This window comes from Colletotrichum jinshuiense, chromosome 4 (assembly GCF_051148585.1).
Source record: "Colletotrichum jinshuiense chromosome 4, complete sequence".
Taxonomy (NCBI): Eukaryota; Fungi; Ascomycota; class Sordariomycetes; order Glomerellales; family Glomerellaceae; genus Colletotrichum; species Colletotrichum jinshuiense.
Window position 1 is genome coordinate 1,126,361 of NC_139311.1, and position 19,993 is coordinate 1,146,353.

Sequence of the window (19,993 nt, forward strand, 5' to 3'; positions counted from 1 at the left end):
AGTAGTCTGCGGGCTCATTATGGCTCTGCTTAACCCGACCTTCATCTTCGGCGTCGTCGTCCTCCTCTACTTGTCCTCCTTTATACTCTTCGCCGTCGTTCGAATCCTCACCGGTGTATCGATACAGAGAATAGGTTACTTCTCCCTCAGGAGGCTCGCTTATACCCCAAGAGATGGATTCAAGATCGAGGTTCGCGGGCTGGGACTCAACGTCCACCGCCCGACATTCGCCCAGCCCACATGGCTGAGCGTCGTAATAAGCGAGCTGGTTGTTACGGTCGATATCGGCGAACTTGACGGGAAGAAGAGTGAGGACAGTTCTGGCGACTCCGACAGCACCGACGCAGAGGAAGAGGCAGACACCCAGGCCGCGGAGCAGTCAAAGGTGCCGTTGTTGCGGCGGAATGGCGGACCTCCGTCTCGGAGCGAAGCTTGGAAACATCTCATGAAGCTGAAGGACCGGATGAAGAGGGCACACCGCAAGCTTAACTGGCTGCGCATGGTTGATGTTGTTGCCACCAACTCCACGATCAAGGTCGTTGACGTGGGCGATGTGCAGTTTGGAAGCTTCACAGTTGCTGTTGACACACGGCGCAAGATGGTAGACCGTGCAAGATTCTTCTTCCAATCCCGGACCGACAAGAACAAGCAGAAGCAGCGCCAAGCCGAGTGGATAGTGACGCTGCGCAGCGTGTTGTTTACACCAGAGGGCAAGGAATCCCTCGAAATCCTGGACAATGCCACGTTGAATATCCATGGGTTTCTGTACGAAGCGCTGGACGGCCTGCGGGATGCCGCAATTGCTCTGAAGCTGGGCCGCGTCCACATACCTTATGACGACGTTCAACTTTGCGTCCAGAGACTCAAGCAGTGCAAGTTGGCTGCGCGCTCGTCTCCCCTGTCGGAGGAACCGGCTGATGTGTTCATGGACAAGATCATCCATGAGGTTGCCCAGCCTGGCAGCACCCACCAGGAACTGATCCAAACGGTATCTGATTCAAAGGAATTTATCAGCTCAATCTTGAGGGGCGTTAAGGAGGTCCAATTCGCAGTCAGTTTCGTCGGCATGACAAAGAGGGTGGAGACTGTAAAGCCCGGTGCCAAGCCTGTTCTGTTGAACGCTTCCATGAAGGAGGTCGGTATCGACCTGCACCGTCTCGATCCCAAGTCTCCATCGCATAGGATGTACTTCCCGTCCAAGGACATCGCCCACGAGGCTCTCGCTGCAGCATTGTCCATATCTGTCGGTGTTGACGACGGGGACGGAAAGCCAGAGAGGCTGATTTACATCCCCATGGCAACAACCACTGTCAAGACGACGTTGCCGTCCAAGACAGTCGAGATGGCGCAGGATGTGGGAGCCGAGGAGAGAAACGCAAATATACTCTTCGCCAATTCCGTAGTGACATCCCCCTCGGTGGATCTGGACCCTCGCCATCTGCCGCTCCTTGTCGCCATGCTTCGGCCAAAATCTTCAAAGCCGCGAGCTGGCCGCCAACCACGGCATGTGCTCATATCACGACTATTGCCGAAGGCTAACATCAAATTTACCATGCACGAGCCAGTCCTTCGGGTTACTCTTCCAGCCGTTGACCAGCATGCTGCTTCTGACGACTTTGACTTAATTATATCGTCCATTTCGTCCATTTCACTCGACATGGAATCCTTTCATTCTACTGTGGAGGATCTGCATTATTCGCTTGCTTCTACCATGAGGATACAGTCGCACGAGTTGTACTACCAGACGTCATCGAGTAATCGGTTCGACCTGATCCGGACCGAGTCTTTTGAGCTCAAGGTACAGCTCAGTGCGACCCCTGATGTCCACGTTGTTGCGTCGGGCAATCTGCAAACATTTGCAATCAAGATGGTGCGACCCGAGATCACCGACGGTCTCAGGCAGATTGTGCGACAGCTGCGGATGAACGTGGAGCCAGAGAAGCGCTTCACTTCACAAACATCTGCCAAGCGTCAAAATATTCTTCGTGCAATGCCGTCATGGCTGTTGCAGTTCCAGCTTCAAGCATCGGACTTCAGCATCGAAATTGCAGGCATCGACGAAGACATTTCGGACGACACGCGCGGCGTATCTTTGCAACTCGACGAGTTTTCCGCGGAATACCGTGCACAAAGACTGGAAGGGCTTCAACGGCGGCCGTCTCGTCGCAGGGCTAATAGCCGCACAGTGGCCCCTGACTCGGACCTACTTAGAAACCCTGTTTCGCCGCCGCCTAGAAAGAAGCAGCAAAACCACGGGGATGGGCGGAGAGTCACATTTCATGTCCGTGGCCTAGAGGCTTACATCGTCGAGTCGGAGGACAGGGTCGAGCTAGAACCGTTTGTCAACATGGCGCGGTTCGAAGTAGCTTTCCAGGCCTTGAGTGACCAGCAAGGCCCCATCTTCCATATTCATGCCGGAATACGGACCGTCCTCCTGCAATACTCTCTCTTCCGGCATTACTCCGTCGGCGTGGCCATCATGATCCTTCGGAAAGCCTTCATGCGGTCAGGCCAGGATGTTATGCCGACACCAATGTCGCCGACGACACCGCGGAAAGATGCCTGCAGCGATTTCTTGGCTCCCCCAATGTCGCCAGAATCGGCTTTCCTTGACATGGGTGAACAATCCACAGTTACACCAGAACTTGTGGCCATCGACCTCAAGGCAGCCCTTGTTCAAGTCAAGGCCGAACTGCCTAACGACCCTCAGTTGATGCTTCAAGTTTACGGCGTCGAGGCTGGCCGGCACAGATGGTCCGCACCGTACCTGTCGTCGAAACTCGTCCGCCTGTACGTGCAGCCACCCAGGATGCGAAGCACCTGGGCCAGAATGGTCAGCATAAAGGGAGGCCGGGTCGACTACCGCAAGTCCCGAAAAAAGCTCAACAGCGGCGGCTTCCAAGAAGATAAGATGATTGACATAAACTCCGACGCCATCAGGCTTGCTGTCCCACACGAGGTTCAGGTTAACAAGATTTCGGACAATGTCATCAATACACTCAAATCGATAAAGCAACTTCACCACCGCTTCAAAACCGGCACAAACGAGTACATCCTCGACAAGGTCCCTGGCGGTCCCAAGAATGTCCCAAAGGTGTCTGTTCGCACACGCTCGTTACTCTTTGAGCTGGAAGACGGCGCTTTCGAGTGGAAGCTTGGGATGATCTACCGTGCAGGTAGAGTCGAACAAATGCAGCGGCTTGCTCGAGAAGAAGCCTTTGAGGTCAAAAAGAAAAAGGTCCGCGAGGAAGAATCGAGAAGAGAGTCAGGAAAGTTGCGTGCTCGCTCGCTCTTCCACAGAGGACGGCAGCAGAATGGTGCCTCATGGGCCAGAAGCCAAAGTGCAGATGGACGGAGACGCAGCACCGATGACCGCTCAAGAGGCAGAGCACCACGATATGACCCTGATGGTGGCGGGATCGGCCTCACAGGATCCGCAAAGGTCGCCGAGCAGGAGGCACAGGCAAGGTTGGACGCTTACAATGCGCAAAGCTGGAAGAAACGAATCGATCGGTTCTACCTCATGGCAAAGAACGGCATGAAGGAGATTCGTGGCCTTTTCTGGGGTCCTGACCAACTCCCCGACGACCTGGAGGACACGGAAAACATCCTCGAGGTGCCCCAAAGGCCAGCACTCATGTCCGCACTCATTACCGATCTTCAGTTCATTATCGACAAACCCACTTTCGCCATGAAGGACCTGCCGGACTTCATCCACTCCGTCGGAAAGGGGATGCCAAAGGATATGAAGTACGGGCTGCTTGTTCCGATGCATGTCTCAATCGACCTTAGTGAGGCGAGAATATCCTTGCGTGACTACCCTCTCCCCCTGATACACATACCCAGTTTGAAGACCGGCCAGTCAACAAGACTACCAGCAATGTCTCTCAGGACGAACTTTGTGATAGCGGAAGAATTCCGCGGAATGGAGTCTACCCGCAGGATCAAGGTCAACATTGTACCCCCACGGAACCATCAGCCTGGCGGAGGCAACGAGGGCAGCTTCGCCATTGACGTCCGTCGCACCATTGGGCCGGTCAAATCGTATTCGAATATGCGAGTCGAGATCAACACGGCTCTGCCGACAAGAATCACCTGGGGTCCAGCCTACCAGCCGGCCATCCAAGATATGATGATGGGTATCGAGTCCTTTACCAAACCCCAAGTCGATCCCTCTGATAGAGTCGGGTTCTGGGACAAGATCCGGCTCAACTTCCACTCCAGGATACACGTTGCATGGAGAGGCGATGGCGACATGCATCTTGCGCTCAAGGGAACGCGTGATCCTTACTGCGTGACGGGCAATGGCGCTGGATTCCTGATGTGTTGGCGAAACGACGTCAAGTGGAACATCAATGCTGACGATGACCCGAAGCGATTCATGACGGTCGATTCGGGTGAGTACGTCTTAGCAATACCCGACTATAGCCATCAGGTACGGGAGGCTGCAAGACGGACTGGGGAAGATGACAGCCTCATGAGTGAAGACAGCTACAAATCTGGAGCTTCCTTCAAGAAGGTGGTGATGAAGCTTTCTGGCAAGGTGCAGTGGATGACCGGCCTCGTCTTCGAACGCGCAATTCAAAATGGGGAACGCAGCTTCGAATTCAGACCCCATTACGACGTCATGCTGCGGGCACCTCATCACGTCAAGCCCGAAGACAAACCGTACGATGCCTTCCGCGGATTTCGAAGTCAGCACATACACTTGTCGATCGCTGTCAGAGCTCCTGTCGACCGCGACTGGATGGCAACAAACGTGGAACCCTCAAGAAGCTACAACACGGTCCACTGCACACCTCGCTTCTTCACTCATTTCTTCGCCTGGTGGTCCCTCTTTGGCGGGGCTATGGCACTGCCTATCCGACAAGGGCCACTGTGGCCAGGCAGGGAGAGAAACAGCAAGAAGTTTGGCAAACATCTGTCTACCATCAAGTATAACCTCTTGCTGGCACCGTTGTTCCTCAGTCACATCTACAAGCATAAGGATGCTGAAGATGCTTCAGACAGCGGCGTCTCTGCAACGGGTCTCAAAGTCCGGTTTGACAGCTTCATGCTAGACCTTCATCAAAGGCGTGAGGAGTTCAACACTCGAGATCGTGGTCGTAAGACAAAGGGGAAGACGAGTGGCATTAAGCTTCATGCAGCCCAACTTGATCTAGCCGCAGCCGATGTCCGCGCTGTTTCAGCTAGTATACGGGGGACAACAACGGAGGCCATGAAGAAAGGCACAATGGCCGACCTGATGACGAGCCAACAAGAGGACAACGCCGACCTCTCCCGCTTCACGATCCCCGACAACGACTTGAGCTGGATCGACATGGACGACTTTGTGGAACTAGACTGGATCCTACCTACCGAGCCTAACCCTGACACTAAGATCCTCCCACTTGCGTATGCGCCTCGTCTGACGTACTTCCGGCAAACGGATATCGGCGGGGTCATCTCGGGTGATCCGGACCGCAAAAGTCCCTTCGGTGACGAGCCGACGCATTTCTGCATCATGAGCCACGATGACGACCCGCGACGTGTTCAGGCACAGCTCATTCAACAGCGACTGGCCCAACTTGAGGTGCAGATTGAAAACTATGCTAGAAGCCTCGGAGAGGCCGAACTCAGGGTTGTGCGCGATGATGCGAAGGACCCCAAGTTGGTCGCGGCATTTGAGAGTTTGCAACAGCAAGGGGCCATTCTGCAGAGGAAGAAGCTCTACCTCCAAAACATGCTGAACCAAATGAACAACAAGTCGCCGACAGACGGCAGCAACCTCTTCAAGCGCGAGAGCGAGAGCAACAAGTCCGACGAGTCGGTTGAGCTGGACCAAGACGATTCCTTGACCATACCTTCGGGGGCAGAATTTGAGAGCGACTTCAACAACCGCTTCGTCATCCACAACCTCCATTTCAAGTGGAACAATACTCTTCGAAATATTGTCCTTCGATATATCCACCAAGTCAGCCAGCGGAGAGGTTTCGTCTACTACTTATCGCGGCCTGCAGTCAAGTTCATTCTAGACATCGTGGAGGAACAGTACAAGGCCAAGCAGAACCCCAAGCCTGCAAGCAAGAACAGGACCCCAACCGGAGGCGCCACGGCGGGTGCTTCTCCCGATCTCGATGCCGCAGAGCGCGAATTCAAGCAGGACATTGAGGATCGAATCAAGAGCATCCTGAAAGACGGCAAGAAATACGTTAATGCTGATGGAGATGCCGGCGACGACGTACCCAATGTGCCAATCGAAGACTTGTCAAGCGGCATCTCGGATGAGTTTACACCCCAGAACAGCTACCACGTTCGGCTCATTGCTCCGCAGATCCAGCTGCAGAGCGACAAGAACAAGAAGAACGTGGTCATCCTTACGTCCAAGGGCATGGAACTCAAGGTTGTCGAGGTCATGGACAAAAAGAGACTTGCCGACGTAGTCAGTGGTCTTGTCCAGAGGAGATTCCTCGTGAACATGGACAGCACCCAATTCTTCGTCACTCATCAGTCCTACTTCTCGGATATCGTCACGACATACGCTGGCAGTCGATATGGGACCCCTGCCACGTCGTCGTGGCCTCCGTGGGTCCCCATGGAAGTCATGTTCGATTTCAAGACAGACCCCTTCGGCTTCAACCGCGTTGTGCAGAAGACATCCGCCATGCTCCGCTACGAAAAGTACAACACCCTGCGTCTGAAGTATAACGATGAGGTCAACACCGAAGGCGCTGGCGATGCGTCCCACCCCAACAACGAGAGGAAGATGGACAACCTTTGGGTCGAATTCCCCCAAGCCAGGGCTCTTTGCAACTCTGGTGACTACTACGCGATGTACGTCATTGTACTGGACCTACTCATGTATAATGAGCCTCTCGAAAAGACACGAAGCGAGCGCCTGGAGAAGATCATGCTGGCTTCGGACTTTAGCGACCTCAGCGGTACGCCTGAGATGGTAGAAAAGCTTCAGGAGCGGATTCGCCAACTGCAAGACATCAAGTCCCACTTCCAGATCTACTCCAAATACATGGATCAGCGAGGCTGGGAGGATCGACTTCTTCTCGAACGAGACTTGGCAGCATGCGAGGATGAGCTATTCTTCATGATGAAGGCCATCACATCCTCCCAGCGCAGGTACGAGACGGCATCAGAGAGCACCGCTCTGCTGAGGTGGAGCATCACAGCCCGTGACACTGTTTGGCACATGCTTCGCGACAACAAGGAGCCGTTGGTCGAGTTGCAGCTCAAGGACGTCGAGTACGACCGAACTGATAACGCAGACGGGTCGCACATCAACCTGATTCGCGTTGGCAAGGTCTTTGGCCTGAACCTCCTTCCCGACGCCATGTACCCGGAAATCATCGCGCCGTACGTCGACGGCGACCGAAGTGCAGCCGACCTGGGCAATCAAGAGATGATCCGGGTATACTGGTACATGCTCGAGGCCATCGCCGGCATACCCGTCATGGACCACTTCGAGGTCAATCTATTCCCCATGAAGATCCAACTAGAGCGTGAAGTTGGCAAGCGGATATTCGAGTACATCTTCCCGGGCATCGACGGCGAAAACAAAACGGGCGGAAAGAATGATTCTCCTTTCATGCTGAAGCACCTCCCCACAGAAGAGGACGAGGAAGACGACGACTCGATGTCCGGGTCTGGCCGCCTCACTGCCAGCGACAAGGATGGGTTCAACACGAGACCGGGCTCACTTGAGCTGCGCCTGCACCCAACTTTGAACTCGGACTCTCCGACCAAGTCGATTGCTAGTAAGAAATCCCTTACAGTCAACACAGGCGAAGGCCAGGGCCACACGTTCCGTCTCTTCCGGTCTGTCGGCACGGGTAAAGTTCCGTCCAAGAAGCCTTCATACGAGTCACTCAAGTCAACGAAAGAGCCCCGGCCTGGAGTCGGCCGTACTTCAACTGGACTCTCGTCAAAGGACAGCTCGGTCGGAGGCGACGGTAAGAAGTCGCGTTTCGGACTGCGCAAGGAGTCCAAGGCGGAGGAGAACAAACCGTCGGACGATCTCACTAAGATGATGTCTCGTGCGAGCAACTACATGACTTTCGCGCATATCAAGATGCCATCCGTGGTACTTTGCCTCAGCTACAAGGGCAAAGACAATCGCAACGTGGAGGACGTACACGACTTCGTGTTCCGCATGCCGGCAGTCGAGTGGCGCAACAAGACATGGTCGAACCTCGACCTGGCTCTCGCCCTCAAGAAGGCCGTCATTAAGGCTCTGATCTCACACACTGGCGCCATCATTGGTAACAAATTCAAGCACCGTCCGAACAACGCACAAGCGAGCAAGCTTCGAGAATTGGCAAGCGGCTCCTCGCTCATCGCGCCCACTACTTCGTCCGCGTCTCAACACGACGCCGACAGTATTAACAACAGCGACGACTCGTCGAGCATGTACGGCAACTCGCCGGTGGACTATTCACGATCACCCCCGCGCTCTTTTCACGGCAGTTCGGCGAGCAGCATCCCCATACCGCGATCTACGAGCAGGAGCTCCAGCATCACGAGTGCACGTTCTCAGCGGACGGCCGGGTCTAGTAACCAACAAGGCCCTGCCGTCCCCAGCTTCCTCATGATGACACCGCCGACGCCTCTGGATAGTCGCGCGCCATCACAAGGGCTGGGCTTCGACCTGCTGCGGCCGTCTTCTAGAAGCAGCCTGGCGCCGTTCGACAAGGCCGGCGGCGGGACAATGAGACCGCTGTCGCGGTCGGGCGGGACTGGCGTGGAGCCAGGCGACCGTCGCAAATCAGCAGGAAGCGCGTATCTTCGGGACAAGCTGAACGCTCTGACGCATCGGAAACGTGATGGGGCCCAACGAGAAAATAGCCAAAGAGACGGCAGCCAGAGGGAGGAGACGCCGGAGAAGGAGGAGGACCCGGACGACGATGTCCCCGAGAGCCCCAAAGCCACGAAGCGGTTCCCCGGATTGTCGAGCCGGGTCAAGTCGGGGTAATGGAGAGAGATTTGGGGTGTCAATACCCAGGCGGTGGTAATGAGCAAGGGTGATTTTTTTCTTTTTTTTTTAATAAAAAAAGGAGAGAGGAAAACACAGATACCAGAATAGACTGTGTGAGTGGGAGGATCACATGGGCGGGAAAGGGAGGCAACTTAGATCCGTTCGCTTGCAATACCCGGCGTTGGCGGTACACACAAACACACATACCACATCGGTTCCCTACTATTGTGTTTTTCTTTTCCCTTTTTTTTTTTTCTGTAACATTTTTATAGGGGGAACGCGGAGGGGGGGAGGTTCTTAAAAAGGATGGGTGGATGTTAAAGCGAGCAAAGCGAGCAATCCAGCGTCGTCGTCGTTGTCATTGTCGTCGGGTGTTTTTTTGTACATAGCAACGAGGTTCCGTAAACCCCTTTTTTGGGGTTTCTGGTTCTGGTTTTTTTGTTGGGAAAGGGTGGACGCGAGAGAAAAACAGAGAGAGAGAGAGAGAGAGAAGACGAAGAAGAAGCAGCGGAAGAAGAAGAAGAAGAAAAAAGAAAGGGTTTCAACACTGGGATGGTGGTCTTTAGGGCCTTCCTCGAGGGGCAATGGTATATCCTCCCCCTCCTCCCCGCCTCTTCTCTCTTGGTGTAATATCAATACATGTCATGTCAGCCTTTTAAAGCATATGTTTGTTTTTGTGCGCTTCATGCCTGGTCTACGACGCAGTGCCGTCAATCTCGAAGAATCACGACAAGTTGACATTGATGTTTTGGCCGTCGCGTTTGGTGGGAACCATCTGGAAGGCCTCACGCCCCCCTCCCCCCTCCTCGGCTGGTTCCTCCTCCCCTCTCCCCTTTTTTTCTTTTCAGATGCCTGATAAGAAGGGTGTGTTTCAAGAGCCATTTTCTCCCTGCTCTACCTGGAAGAAATGACTGGGAATCAAGGCGCCACATACTTTGATGTGTGCAGACGGCTGAAAGGCCCAACAAGAAACGGAGGATCGTCCCCGTTTCTTTTTCCGATCTCCCTTTTGAGCTATGAGCGGCGCGAGGTCACAGAGATAACGTCAATTACCCAATGAGTGTTCCATCCGTAAATGGCCGGAGAAACTATACATGGCAAGGAGGGACAGCGATGCATGTGCCTATTGAAACATGCGGAGGAATCACAACACAGAATGGGAGACGCCGGCGCTGCCGGGGTCAAAGGTCCCGAGTCTGCATATCTCTTCCATCGTTACGCTTCTCTGCGGGCTCACAAGCTGTAGGCGACGGGCAGACGTTGGCATGTGGTTGCAATTCAGGGCGAGGCCGTACGGCGCATGCCCACGGGCGGCGCCGGCGTTGCGGGGAGGGGGTGTGCTCGGGCAGCCATCTCATGTAAGACATGGGAAGGAGCGTGAGGCGCTGAAAGCACTAGAAAGAGGTCTGGACCTGGCGGGAGGGAGCCTTTTCGCGTAGAAGAAATTCGAGTGATCCCCAGCCCGTATGTCTTTCCCTGTCAAACTTACACGTACTTCCTTTCTTTGGTCTGGTCCAACTCGCGACTCGAGAACCTATTGTGACAGCTCGTCTGATTGTCTTGGGCCAGCCATGACTATGCTCGGATTGGTGGTGAAGGACCACATGGTAGCTGGAAGGGTGGTCACGAAATGGGACAGACATAAAGCACGTGAGGTATTGAGCCACGCGTGAGACGAATCTTCTGAGGTACAGGGGTGGCCGGCAAGCCGGCTCGAAGACGGCCAAAATCGGGCTACAACGGGAGATTGTTGGAGAAAAAGTGTGAAGCGCATTTGGCGGTTTTGGGTTTAGAATGAAGGGGGAGGGCGTCGTGCTAGAGGGCGCCGTTGAGATCCGGAGCCGTGTCTTGGGGTCTTGGCACTGACGATGGTGTTGGAGCTGCCATGTCGCCGTAGCTTGGGCAACGGATAATATCGAAGCCTGTGCGGCCCGCGCCTGCTCGTGCTCGTATCTCGTGCGAGCGCGATGCGACGCGTAGCCCATGGCCCCCGATGCTAGGTGAATGAGCAGCGCCAGAAGCCGCGCCGTGGTTGGGGATCAGCTGACGGACGTTTGGCCCTGAGAAAAAAGAATCCGACAACGACTGGGTGAGGCCCCCTTGCATGCCTGTTGTTTGCACATCGCTGGGCTGGGGTTACCCCGCAAAATCATATAGCGGGAGACTTGTTGTGGGATGGCGGTGACTCAGGTCCTCGTTGAGCTCGAGGAATGGTTTACATAGTGGCCACCCACCCACTCCCAACGCCAACGACCACGCCGGCGTTGTATGACGCAGGGCTGGGGTGGAAGCTAGCGAATCAGAGGACGGCGATAAGGGTGCGCCTGAGACCTCCGTGGGAGTGTGGGATGGCGCCGCTGGATTCAGCGTGGTGCATGATGCCTCTCCTTCGCACTTGGGTTGTGTAGCTGCCCTGGGTCTGTTCCTCCGTGTGTACAGTGTATGCAGACGGCCGGCCCGGCGCCCTGAACATCAGCTGCGGGAATGCATCCGAGATTTTGTGGTGGCCTTGGCCTTGCTCATCTGCGAGCACGGCGGCGTTGCACATTGACCCCGTCGTGCAGAGAACAAATGACGAACAAGACGATCTAACTTCTGTTTGGTGTGAGCTTGAACTGGGCGGTCGCGACTGGCCGATGGCGTCGCATTTGGGCATGGATGACTGATGCAGAAGGCCTGATCAGTGATGGATGTTTGCGGTCTTTGAAGGGCAAGTGATGGACAATGGGCATGGCCAAGATGGCGGGGTTAGGTGGGCGAGTGGGAGTGAGACACGAGAGACAGCACTGGACATCATGTTGCCATGTCGGCTGGGACGGGAGGGGCGGAGAGTTACGGCTGGGCAAGCCAGCGGGCACAATCTCGCCGATACCTTGGACCGTCGTCCGTATTAGGCACAACTCCCAGGCGTAGTGGATTATTAGATTCGCGGCCGTGGGGGACAGGATGAGCCATGAAAGCCCTAGAGACAGTTGAGAGCATGCCACCTATCTGATGGTACGACAGTCTTCCGAGTAGAGGAATAGCTACACGGACCGACCATCTATTGGGTTTCTTTGCCCGATGCCCGAGGACCGATGATGTTGCCTTGGTGAATGCGGCGATGACACGTCTGATGGTGCTGAAAGCGGGAGAGGCGCCGAGGTGATCGACGTAGTCCAAGGCCTCCCCCGTTGTTGGGTTGAGGAAACAAACGAGCGAGACGGGGGGGCCCAAGACAACGGATTGGACGGAAGGCGAGGTATGTACGACGCTAAAACTAGCCGCGGTGTACCGATACCTCAATCACTCACGGAGTGCTCTCCGGTGGCCTCCTTTCTCATTGCTGGAGGGGAATCGCATAAGCCGAGAGGGCAGTTATCAGAGAATCGGGTAAAGGGCAGCATAGGTGCGTACCGAGTACCACTTGAGGGCCTGTCTGAGATCGGAGGAGGCCGACGAGAGCTTTTGATGGACCTTGCGAAGGATGAGGGAAGGCTCCCTCCGGGGGGGGGCAAGCTCCGGAGGAAGGGCAGCTGTCCGACAACGTTCATTGACGTTTGGGGGGCCAAGGCCCCGTCAGAACTCAGATGCGCGGCGGTGGCAGCAGTGGTGGGTGTGCCTCGACTAGGTGGCAGAGCACAAGTTCCTTTTTCTCCATCTTGCGCGAGCTCATCCTAACGTGGCTTTGAGTCAGGGTCATATTCATGATGGGAGTCGGGGGGGGGAAGTCTGTCATCCCGGGGGGAGCACCATATAGCTCATCCGTCGTCACGTCGGATACAGCGTGGAAGTGGCCCCAGGCTACCACGACACGCACTGGCCCACGGGGGTTCGGTCGACATGTTGTGCTGTTCTCCATATCCAAATAGAGGGGAGGGGACACGGAGGAGTTCGGGAAGAAGTGCAAGTGGGCATACTGCACATTGCAGTCGGTCGGATGAGATGGATGGAACAATATGCCACGGAGCATGGATGGCGGTGTTTGTGTCTTTGGCTCGGCGGCGATAAGGAAAGAGGGCGGAGGAGGGAGGAGGGAGGGAGGTGTGGAGGGCACACGACAGAGTCGATGTTGTATTACATAGCACGCATAAAAGCGACGGGGGCATAAAATAAAAGGCACGCGGCGCATAACCAGACAGAAGCAAGTGGGGCTGCCGAGCGTTCGCCGGCGTCTTACATAAGGTGGTTTATTCCTGATTTATCCCAAGCCGAACCCCGAGCCCCCTCATTGGGTGCGGCATAACTAGTGCATACTATGCAGTGGCAGTAGAGAGTAGAGGGACGCCTTGGAGGTGGCCCGCTAGCAGGACCGGACCCCGATCGGGTCAGTCAGGCACTGACACAGCTCACACGGTGTGTCCCTGCTGAAGAGTCCTAAAATGTCTTGGTACCCAGACATGCCCACTCTTATGACGGCTATTGCCACAGCCAAAGGGCCGCCTGGTGACGCCGGGGCCAATCAGGTGCGTGTTTCCCGCGTCAGTGAGTGCCGTGGTCTACACTATGTGCTATGCGCAATAGTGCACCGTGCTCGCTTATCAGTCACAGAACTCGGTGTCGGCGTGGGCAGTCAGCCTGGGCCAGGCCCTGTGTTGGTAATGGTAATACACAACCGGTAAAAACACATTCCGGCAGTGGAAGGCTGGCCGTCCGTCGGCTGAAATGCTGAACATCCCGGGGGGTGTGGCGCAGGCGTACCATAATACATACATATCTTAGTATATTCTTTATCGTTGGCTGGATAGGTAGGTATGCTGAGAATTGCCGTATTCCCCGAGGGAAGGTCCAACGCGTGACCACAGCGACCCCCCGTGGACTCCATCTTTGAGCCCCAATCCCATGTCACCCCAAACTCTAAGTCCCAAAACATGCGGGTGGGAAGGGTGACGCTGGCCAGTCACAAGTCACCAGAGGAAGGGAAGAGGAAGGGGGAAAGGGGAAGGGGCAATTGGAAGCTTAGGATCCTTATCAGCGACTTGCACAAGTATCCGTAAGTGTGTGTGTTTATGTGGTGTGTGTGTGTGTGTGTGTGTGTGCGTGTGTGGTGCTCCCCCCATCCCCTCAGGCTTCAGCTAGGGGGCTTGTGCGCCCCATCCTTCGTTTGTTCTTGCTCTTTGGGGTGGATGAGAGACAACTCCAAATCGGGCAGGCAGGAGTGAGACCCCAAACGGGGCAGGCGCAACTGGTAACACCCGACCTCAACAGGAGCAGGAGTACGGTAGGAGCAGCAGCAAGCGCGACAGGGAGGGAGGAAGATCGGGAGAAGGAGGTAAGAGGCAAGAGAAGAGAGAGGCATGGCATGGCATGGCATGGCATGAAGCAATAAGCAAGAAGGCGAGAAGGCACGCAGGCTGCCTTCTTTTTCCCTCCCGCCCTCCCTTCCCCCTTCCTTGCTTTGCTCAGCTGCTCCTTCCCTTGCCTTGCCTTGCCTCGCCTCGCCTCGTGTCTCTGCTCTAGTCATTCACTGCCCGCCCCCTTCCCGTCTTGTGTTGTGCTGAGGTGACCCAAGATAGGTAGACATCCTGACTCCCCCCCCTCCCCCCTTCGCTGGCCCCCAGGTACTCCGTACCATGTGAGGTTGAGTCCTTATCTCCCAGCGCCCATCTCCATCTCCATCTCCGCCCGTATCAGTGTCAGTGCTCGCCTTGTATCTATCGGCCTTCCGTATGCTTAGGTAGTGAGGTGTCATGTTGGATTAATCAGTCGAGGCCTCGGCCTTGGTAGTCTCGTCGTGTGGTTATCTATGTCACTGCTTGCCGCCTAAAACCAAGAGCCTCCCATCTTGGCTAACATCGATTGTTCTGTGCTGCGTCGTCTCCTTCATTTCGCCACGCCCTGCTTTTTGGTCTGTCGTCATCCTCGCTGCTCTCATTATTCTGCACCCCAACCTCGCCTGCACCGCTCACGACCCGATACCCTCGAATCCGACCATCGCGAACTCCACGCCCTCCTCGCCGACCAAATCTCGATTATTCGTACCTAATACTAATAAGCCCATCGTCATCTCAAGTCTCGCATTCACCCCCGTGACGGTCATCTTCCTTCGATATCCAAGCACCCAAGAGGTCATCGTCCCGGTCACCGCCAGGCCTTCCCTGTGGTGCTCCTCGCGTCGCACTCGCTGCCCACCGCCATCTACCATCAACCTCTGACGACGACCCGACTCGCGCACTTTCCCACTCTCCGCAACCTTGCGCAAACCGCACCCGCACCGACATTGCACACAAATCCACCCTCAGTCCGACATTACGCTCTGCAAAGGCGGCACAGTCTGTCGGGCCTCCTTGTTTCCACGTCGCTCGCTCGCTCCAGCAAAAGCCGGGCCCCCGAATTCCACAGAGAGCCAACCGCGCATTACAAGCCTTTTGACCTGGTCTCCGCTGCGTCACCTCCTGTCAATCACCGCCCTTGAATCATCCCTCTCGATTCCCGTTCCAGAAGCTCTCTACAAAACCTAGACGCTGATTAGCTGGTTCGCCCTTGGCTTTACGTTACCAAAACATCCACGACAGACCCCTGCTCCCGGCACACGACACAATAAAACTCCCAGAAGAGGCCAACAGGCGCGGAAAGCCAGCGAGCACGTCCCTTGCAACGTTTCCACGCCCGGAACTCATCGAACTGGTCCCCTAAATCCACGTCGTGCGTGCCCTCTGCAGACTGCCTCAGCCCGCCACGCAACTCCACTGGTCGACCCAGCCCATCTTGTCCTTGCACTAGTTTGGGCCGCCGTCGCCGGTTCCTGCTGAGCCCACTTTGCCTTGCTTTTCTGCCCTGTCCTCTGCTGCTGCGGCCCCGAGGTGCTTGTGCTCGTGCGTGCCTGATCTGGTCCCCTTACACCCCTTCCACACACACCCCCTTCCCTGTCAACCTGTCTTGCCTGTCGGGTCCGGCTTGCCCCGCCGAGCCACTGGCCCACCAGGGAATGTCCAGACGCCGCCATGATGTCCCCAAGGAGTTTCCTTTACTACAATAGGCAGCCCTCGGCCTCGACCGCACCTCCGGATTCCTCTCCTCCCTCTTCGCTACTCACGCGCAAACCAACCAACAACTTCTACGCTACTAGTTCGAGTTCGACGACGACGACGACGACGACCGCAACGACGAACACCACTTCCGTCAACACCTACAGAACGGCTCTGCCTTCTGCCCTGCTGGATCGGAAAAAGGATGCCCAGAACGTCTCTGTCACCGTCACGCCTATCCCTGCTTCTCCCACTGCCGCCACAGCTACCATGGCCAAAAGGAAGGATGCTTGCCGCGAAACTTCTAAGTTGGCGCCGTCGAGCCCTCCCAGGACTACCACCAGCGTAACCATCCGGCCGACTACACCGACTACGCCAGTTCAAATTCCTTCCAAACCCAAGTCAAACCCGTCCCGCACCTCGTATCGCCACCCGCAGAGGAAGCCCTCCCGCCCCAGGGATGTGCACTCGCCGGATGCCGTCCCTCCTGCCATGTTGGCCCTGCTGGCCGTCACTGATATCCCCAGACCGCGACGAAGCCTCAAGCAAAGGCTCTCCAGAGATCACCCTATGACCTTGGAGGCTGTCATTGAGAGGCAGCAGGTGTGCGAAAAGGAGCTTAGTCTTACTTTTGGCAAAAGCCCCATGGATCTGCTGCTCTCGCCGCCCGACGACTTGACAGACGATGATATGTCCATCAGTGACAGCGGCATTGGCTCCGTCCTGTCCACCAGGACAGTATCCGTGGAATCGGTGCCCTCCTTGGGCGATTCCTTCTCAACCGACACTTTGTCATCACTCGGATCACCTTACCAATCCAGCCCGCGGAGAAAGCGATCCCGACAGCCCAGGCGCTCTCTGGAGCCTGTCTCATCACCTCCCGGCCAGCCTGAGGACCACCCGCTGTCTCATGACCGGGTTGACGTGGATGAGATGGACTTCAGAGTCTTCGACGAATCCCAGGATGAGGAGGACACCAAGTCGGAGTTCTCCTTTTCCGACTACACGTTTCCTTTGCGACCCTTGAAGTCGGCTTTCAAGTCCAACCTTACTGCATCACTCCGCGCCCTCCGTTCGGCTGCGCGCTCCATCTCGGCCATCAATTTTTCATCCATCCCGCCGGACGACTTCCTCACCCGGTCCATTCTAACCATCGACCCCAAGGTGCCTTACACTGATGAGAGGCGGCCGCCGGTACTGGAGGAGGAGCCGTCTGCCGCGTTGCGTCGGTACCTGAACCCCACGACCAACGCACGAATTGAGCCCCACCCAGTGACGGCTACACCCACGGGCACGCGAAGCTTTACTGCCTCGATCCAGATGCAGACATACAAGGTTCAGCGAAGCCGGAGCGCACCACCCCGGAGCCCCTCCCCGACGACATCGGCGGGCACGACTCAGTCAACACCTTATCAGCCCCCAGCACAATCTCCGAATCAGACGGCATTCACTTATCCTCCAGGGGTCATGCGCCAGCGAGAAATGCGGGAGAATTCGGATTTTATCCGCATCGCCGTCATGGAGATGGCCATGCGCAAGCAAGGAAAGCTCGACGACCAGCGACCAGGCCGCGCCCGCTGGGCCTTGCCACCACGGAAATCGAGTGTAAAGGCCTATGAAGTTGGCGCCGACGGCGTCCCGGCACGATGGATCCCGGTGTCGCAATGAGGCAGCACGCCCATCGGATGTGGGCATCACCCAAGTTCAATTTCTAAGCACATTCGGAATATTGGAACCCCATCCAAGGCAGCGCATTTCACGATACAGTCATTCGACGAACCATCACCAGGCACCGATGCCGCAGCGCTGAAGTGCTCCACGGGTTGAGCACGCCAGATGCCTTCGGGGCGGTGAGGTTCCTTGGCCGGCGGCATGTTTGTTTATTGCCGTGGGGACTTTCCCTCGGTGTGTGACGCTACGCACGACGGTGTTGTCCGCGGAGATGGCAGAAAAGGGAGGGTCGGGGCTCTGCGCCCTGTGTGCGCTGCCCTGATTGCACCGTCGCTGCCGGGTGGAATCGTCATTCAACAGGGCCCCCAGGACGCTAATTTACGGGGAAGCGTTGGGGCCCGCATTCCAGCGGACAGGGGCCTGGTGCTAAGTGCCTGCCTTATCCGATATCGCGGAATGGTCAGCATCATCGCGCGTCCGGCTCCCTGCCCAGGGGTTCCATTTTCTGCCCGAATAGTCAACTAAACCGTCTGGGGCACCGAGAGACAAACCGAGACGGCACCCATTTTTTTCTGCGCTTCTAGAAGGAGTCGATCTGCGGGCCTTTTCCATGCTCTTACCTTACCGTTTGGTAATAGCGAGGGACCTTTTGCATTCCGCCGACCGCTTGCCGCCTATGGCGAGGAACTTTTTGCTGGCCGGCGGCACGATTTTCGAAATGAGCACCTTAGCGGGTCAGCACCACCTGCTTCTTTTGTCGACTTTTCTAGAACCAAACATGACCGACTAGAGGCGAATCGCGAGCAGAGAAAGTGGTTCGGTCCATCCGGGCATTCAGTCATTTCGAATTGTATGAAACAGGGGGGCGGAGCAATCCACGAAATTTGGGAGACGCGAGATGCGTTGGCAACATGACACTGGAAGAGCCAGACGGGGAAATCAAAATACGGACAACAGAGGGGGGTGGACACACGTCCGGCACACCGCGCACACAGCAGCGCATTCCAACACACACTCGCACACGCATACCCACCCACACGACTTCTTTCACCAAGACCCGGTTCCGAGAGCGTGGCCTGATACCACCGACATGCTCCGAATTGCAGCAGAGCCAAGACAACCCCAGCGCTGTGGGGTAGCATCTCACCTTGCAACGCATCCCACTCTGCACGATTGCAGATGGATGGGATGCTCCTGCCACCAAAAGAACCGGGCCATTCACACCTTTCTTGATTTTTATTTGACTCGACACCATTTGCATAGCGACGGACTGGGATCACGAGCATTTGAAGGCGCATGCATATTTTATTTTATTTTTCTTGGGGGAGGTTCTTTCCCCCCCTCCCCCTTCGTTTCCCGGTCGCCCTCGTCATTCGACTCACCTGGACTCAGGCCAGACCCTGAGATCAACGGGCTGGTCGAAAAGCGTGGAATCCTCGACGCCCACCGGGAGCACAACCCACACGCGGCACGAACTGGGTCTCATTGACCCAACCCCTTTGGGTGTTCCCCACGCGAACAGCCCACGCCTTGGCAAATTTTGACTCGAGCCTTGCATGTGAAGTGCAGGCCAAGTTATTGTGACGCCAATGTGATCAAACGGGGGGGCTGCGGCGTGAGTCAGGGAAGTGCGCACACAAACAGACGAGGACAGGGCTGGGGAAATTTTTCCTTATCTCTGCAATAGAGATGCTAGAAAGATGAGACGACATGAAAGCCGGAGTTTACTTTATTTATTTTGTTTGGGAAGGTGTTACCGCCCATGGTGGGGTTTTGTTCCAGCACTGCGACAATAGCAGGACCTGTATAGGATTTAGGAAATGCGGCATCGGAATTCGCATAGGAGCTACGGCGTGCGCGCTACGGGCGCATCCAATTGATTTTAGTTGCAGACCAATCTATATCACATATTGGATACATAATTTTTTTTTACATGGTGACATTCACTGGGCAGCGAGGCAACTGGTTTGAATGACTGACTTGACTCTTACCCTTGCAGGGCAAGGTTCAGGAACACGTTGGTCGGACGAGCATGCAAGGAGGCCTAACCCAACGGTGTCTCGGGGCAACAACATGCATACACAACAGCAGCATGCAGACCAGAGCTAGCGCTGCTCTTGCAAGCGAAAGGACACTGCTAAGTGCGAGGCCGAGATAACGGGGTGTGTGGACTGGCGGTCACACGTTGTCGGGGTCAGCCTGCGGACCACATTCACCGCATCAGGCACGGCCAAGCCGAAGACACTGTTTATTAGGTCTGGCTCGCTTGCTCGGCGGACCGAAAATGCCATCGGACATGTCGGGCGGATGCCCTTGGTGAGTGGAGGTACCTTTTTTTTTTTTTTTTTTTTTCGCGATCTCATGTTTGACGGCAACGCACCGACAGTGGCTCACCATGACAGCTCCATTT

At 55.9% G+C, this 19,993-nt stretch overlaps 2 protein-coding genes across 2 annotated transcripts; both read left to right on the top strand.

Annotated features, from left to right (window-relative positions):
• Positions 1-19: 19 nt before the first annotated feature.
• Positions 20-8,962, top strand: EsH8_IV_000295 (mitochondrial protein from FMP27-domain-containing protein; the record flags this gene model as incomplete). Its single annotated transcript, XM_083265185.1, has 1 exon — positions 20-8,962. One exon carries the CDS (start codon positions 20-22, stop codon positions 8,960-8,962), a length of 8,943 nt encoding a protein of 2,980 aa, XP_083124080.1.
• Positions 8,963-15,891: 6,929 nt separating this feature from the next.
• Positions 15,892-17,580, top strand: EsH8_IV_000296 (uncharacterized protein; the record flags this gene model as incomplete). The annotated part of the gene is made up of 1 exon (XM_083265186.1): positions 15,892-17,580. The coding sequence occupies one exon, from the start codon at positions 15,892-15,894 to the stop codon at positions 17,578-17,580; it is 1,689 nt and encodes a 562-aa protein (XP_083124081.1).
• Between the last annotated feature and the right edge of the window lie 2,413 nt (positions 17,581-19,993).